The sequence below is a fragment of the Parasteatoda tepidariorum genome, chromosome 4 (genome assembly GCF_043381705.1).
Source record: "Parasteatoda tepidariorum isolate YZ-2023 chromosome 4, CAS_Ptep_4.0, whole genome shotgun sequence".
Lineage (NCBI taxonomy): Eukaryota > Metazoa > Arthropoda > Arachnida > Araneae > Theridiidae > Parasteatoda > Parasteatoda tepidariorum.
This window is the reverse complement of record NC_092207.1, coordinates 92,096,274-92,100,746: the sequence shown is the minus strand read 5'-3', so window position 1 is coordinate 92,100,746 and position 4,473 is coordinate 92,096,274. Positions and strand designations below refer to the sequence as shown.

Genomic DNA, 4,473 nt, shown 5'->3' with positions numbered 1-4,473 from the left:
ATTCAATTTATAATTATTTGTGTGTAAATATCCAAGTTTTGAAGCGTTTTAATGCTTCTATCACTGAACACGCCTATCGTTCTATAGTGGACCATTTCTTTTCGCTTTCTGATAATTTTTTGCTGAATAATGCAATTGGCATTTCTTTCCCATGTTCATCAGTTTGTGATAAACAGGCTCCTACTGCTGTTGCACTGGCGTCAGTAAAAAGTTGGAACGATCGTTCCATATTGGGAGTGTACAAGGAGGGCAGTTAAATTAATAGCTCTTAGAGCTTAGAAAACGACTGTTCAACTGAGTCGTCCCAAGGAATGTTGTTTGGAACGTTTTTCTTTGTAAGGTCGGTCAAAGGTAGCATTATATCTGAAAAGTTTGGAATATAATCTCTATAGTAGCTAGCCAAACCCAGAAGACTTTTGACTTCCTTCTTAGTGGATGGTTGGCTTAATTTTTGTATTGCTTCAACCTTCTCGGGATCTGGGGAATGTTGTCCGGATTCGATAATATGACCTAAAAATTTCAGATTCTAAAAACAACAGATTTTTAGTGAACTCTTCATCGTATCCTTCACCTGTCGTTATCGATTTACACAAATCGGTAATTTTCATGTCATCCGAAATATCATGACCCAACTCAATTGCTAAAGCCTTAAGACCATCTTTACGTGCACGCCCCAAATAAGCCATATTCAAAAATTAAAAAAAAAAAAAACAATTTCACCCAAATTTCGATAAATAAAGCAATACGAGAGTATACCAAATAATAAGTGATGATTAATTAAATTCCCATTTATGCTTTTAAAATATGCAAATCAAACTAAATAATAATAGGCAAATTAATATGATAAAACTTCAATAAGAATATGCTTTATACTAATAACAACTTTCTATTATTCAAAAGTCAATCAACGAATATCAAAGTTTCATAAAAAAAAACTTAAATTCTTATATCAGTAAAAGATAAATTGACACAATTCTACCATTTAGAATTACTAAGAATATTTCTTTTACTAGAGAAAAATCTCATCTAAAATAAATTGGCATCAGAATATAATTCATCTGATAATAAATTTACGAATACATAATAAAATATCATTCCGAATAATTCTACAAACAGAATACACAACAAATTATAAATGTCTTCAGCGAAGAAAATGGCATGAATCAATTCACTGTTAAACTCAAGGTCGTTCCGATTTCAAAACAATCAATAAATTCCTTCACTTGAAACAGAACACTCATATATTTCATCTTTATCTTCTTAAAAACTTCAATTGTTATAGGTTATTATTATTAACAACAATTTCACAATAAATAAAAGCATTTGGAACACTAATAGAATAACATGTTTATAAACGTTAGGTGCAAACAAAACTACTGATGTAGTTGTATAATTCCACAATGATAAAAAAAATCAATTTCACTTAACGTACTAATGTATATAAATTTATTACTGGATAAATCGTCAACTTAATACACTGATGTGCATAAATTATCTTATTTTAAGAAACACTTCTTACTTTACTACATTGGCATGTATGGCAGGCATTACGAAAACCAGATTCCTACAGGGCCGTGCTGACCTGAAGTACTGCTGGGTGAGGAGAAATCTGAAAGAAAACACAGATTGTAGAAAATGCTAAGGCTATTCCTGCACGATCCTTATTCGAGGTGATCTCTGGGGTCACGGGGAAAGACTTCAGGCTAAAACTTTAAACGGGTGCTTCAGAACTTCATATTGCCAACTGGAATTTTCTTATTCAGCAGTTGGCGTGATCACTTCTTTTTTCTTTGAGATACAATCTACACTGTGGACTTATTCTTTTCAACCCAGAAACCCTATTATCATCATTGGTAGTTGACAATACTCTTCCCTCTGACCTTAATGCAGCTCACCTTGCTCAATCTATAAACTCAACTCGTCACGAGATGTGCTTGGATCTGCTCACTTGGCAGCTAAATTAGAAAATATATTCTGAGCCTTGATTCTCAAATCATCAAAATTAGAATTTTTTTTCAAATGCTTGTTTAATGTTTCCTTTTCTTCCTCAATCCTGCACTGCTTCTTTTCAAAATCTATTACAAAACTGTTGTCCTCTGAAGTTGATGCACTGTCACTTGAAGGTACACTTGGTGGAAAGTTTATGTCAACTAAATGTATATGTTTACAGATTACAAATCTGACTTTATAATCAATGCAGGTACAAGAAAAACTGTGAATGCAGATATTACAGTCTGGACATTTAATGTCACAGTTGCAAGCACTTTCTTTTTGAACTGTGCATGTTTCTATACTATTGGTAAAAAGTCTTGCTCTACTAGATACAACATGCCATTCTGTTGTACTATGAACGTAAACATTTTGCTTGGGTAATTCTTTGGCGGCATCATGTCTGGCTCTAATTTGTGCATGCAGTGATGTCAACTTACTCCTTTCCATTGACATGAATCGACCTATAATTTTCCTGTTGATTGCATTTAAAACTATTGAAATAGACTTGTCGAGGCACTTTACAACCTTGCCATCAGCTTCTTCATACTTTATCTCTCTAAGCCAGCGTTCAACCTTCATGTTAGTATTCACTTTGAGTCCAAGACGGTGGCAATAGGCCCAAACTTGAACATGACCCATGTAATATTTCTGGAAGTGCAGTCCAAAGGCCACAGTATCATCATTCTTTAAGAGATTGTCAACAAAAACTGTAATCCTCCTATCAAATTCTTTCTGATCAGATTCAGAAAAACAATTCTTCTCTCACACTTTCACTGACATCTTCCTTTTTAATTTTTTGCACTAATTTCAACTTTCATGCATGCTTGACATGCCAGGTACAAAGAAGTTGATTTTCCTTGAAAGAATTCCCTGACATTCTTGAAAGAATTATACAATGCTGGATCATCATCTGACATGAAAACACGTGGCTTGAAATCTTCATACTTCATCCTTATTTCTTCAAAAAATGGTTCTAAAACATCAGCAGATACTCTTGAGGAGTAAAGAGTTGCAACAGGAAACCCTTCACCAAAATAGTAGTTAATAAGTATCCTTGCTGGTTAGTTCCATGAGTCGAATCAATCATGACTATGTCATTTCCATACATTTGTAATATTTTCAACTGAGCAGAGTTCATCATCCCAAGGTAAAATCTTTTTTCAAACAAGGATAACTGGAAAGCTGTTCTTCTTTTGGCTTGTAAATAAGCACTTGTCCTTTTTCCCTCAATTTATGCACATGCATCTGTACAGATACATTTTCATTCACATATAAAATTTCATTTCACAATTTGAAAAAATTAAATAATTAACAATTTTAAAAATAATTAAATTAAATTTGAAACGTGCAACAAGTTACACAGAACGGATCAAACTATTTCATTGCATTCACTTCACTGCAAGTAGCTTAACTTTATTAATAAATAATTGAAAGGGTTCGAGAGTATTTGATTAAAAATAGCTTAAAGGTTACAAGCTTAGTTCCTTAAATCCACAAATCAAAAACTTCAACTTCAACTCGCATGGCCTGCCAAGATTTCAACTCCAAATTTTGACGCCAAGCTTTTGTCGCCAGAAAACCTTACACGGCGCATGCGTAAGCTCTTAACATAGGATTTCCATAGAGAGCCATTTTCCACTCGACTCTACATTGAGACACTAGTGTTCGTTTCTTACTCGTTGGTTCTTGCTCGTTACTGTGATTCAGCTTACAGGTTAATGTTTGCCATTTAAATTTTTTTATATATCTGTCGTTTAACTTGTCAATTCTTTAAAATATATTTTTAACTGATTAAATATATTAAATTTACATGTAAATATAAACCTTTTTCATTTATTTATCAATACCTTTGTACGATTTATGTAGATTGCATAGGATGTTCTGAAATAAGATACTTTTATTATTAGTTACGTTTAGAAGTAAACTTATTGATATTAATTGCTTATTGTGCTTTTCTCTGCTTTATAAGATTTGTACAAATCGATAACTTGATTTATTGAATTGTAAATTAAGTGTAGTGGCTTTAGATTCAAATAGCTGACAAAATTTAAATAACTGATGTAAAATTAATTTACTTTGTATTAATTACCTAGTATCTAATGTTTTTATTAATGCTTGTACTTTATTTAGTTCGTGATAAAAACAGAGTTGCCACTGTCAAAAGCAAAGTTCTTGGTTACGTTTTTAACAAGCAATTAAATGTATTATTTCAATTTCAGCTTTATCTGTTAATTTACACAATCCTAGAACTCTATTTTTTCATTTGTGGAGAATTGAGTGTAGAAATTGTGTGATAGAAATTATTGCAGATTTCGCTAACCCTGTTTTATAATAAGCAGTGTTTGATAGTAGGTCTGCGAACAATTTTTGTTTTATCCTTTTGTCTAATGAAATTCACGAAAGCTAATCTAAAAAGTTAAGTGAGATTTCAAAAATTAAAAAAAAAAAAAAAAAAAAAAAAAAAAAAAAAAAAAAAAAAAA

At 31.9% G+C, this 4,473-nt stretch overlaps 1 protein-coding gene across 1 annotated transcript; it reads right to left on the bottom strand.

The window, feature by feature from the left end:
• Positions 1 to 268: 268 nt before the first annotated feature.
• Positions 269 to 686, bottom strand: LOC107456357 (uncharacterized). The gene is made up of 2 exons (XM_016074218.2): positions 590 to 686; positions 269 to 510 (listed from the first exon to the last, which is right to left on the bottom strand). The coding sequence occupies exons 1-2, from the start codon at positions 684 to 686 to the stop codon at positions 269 to 271; spliced, it is 339 nt and encodes a 112-aa protein (XP_015929704.2).
• Between the last annotated feature and the right edge of the window lie 3,787 nt (positions 687 to 4,473).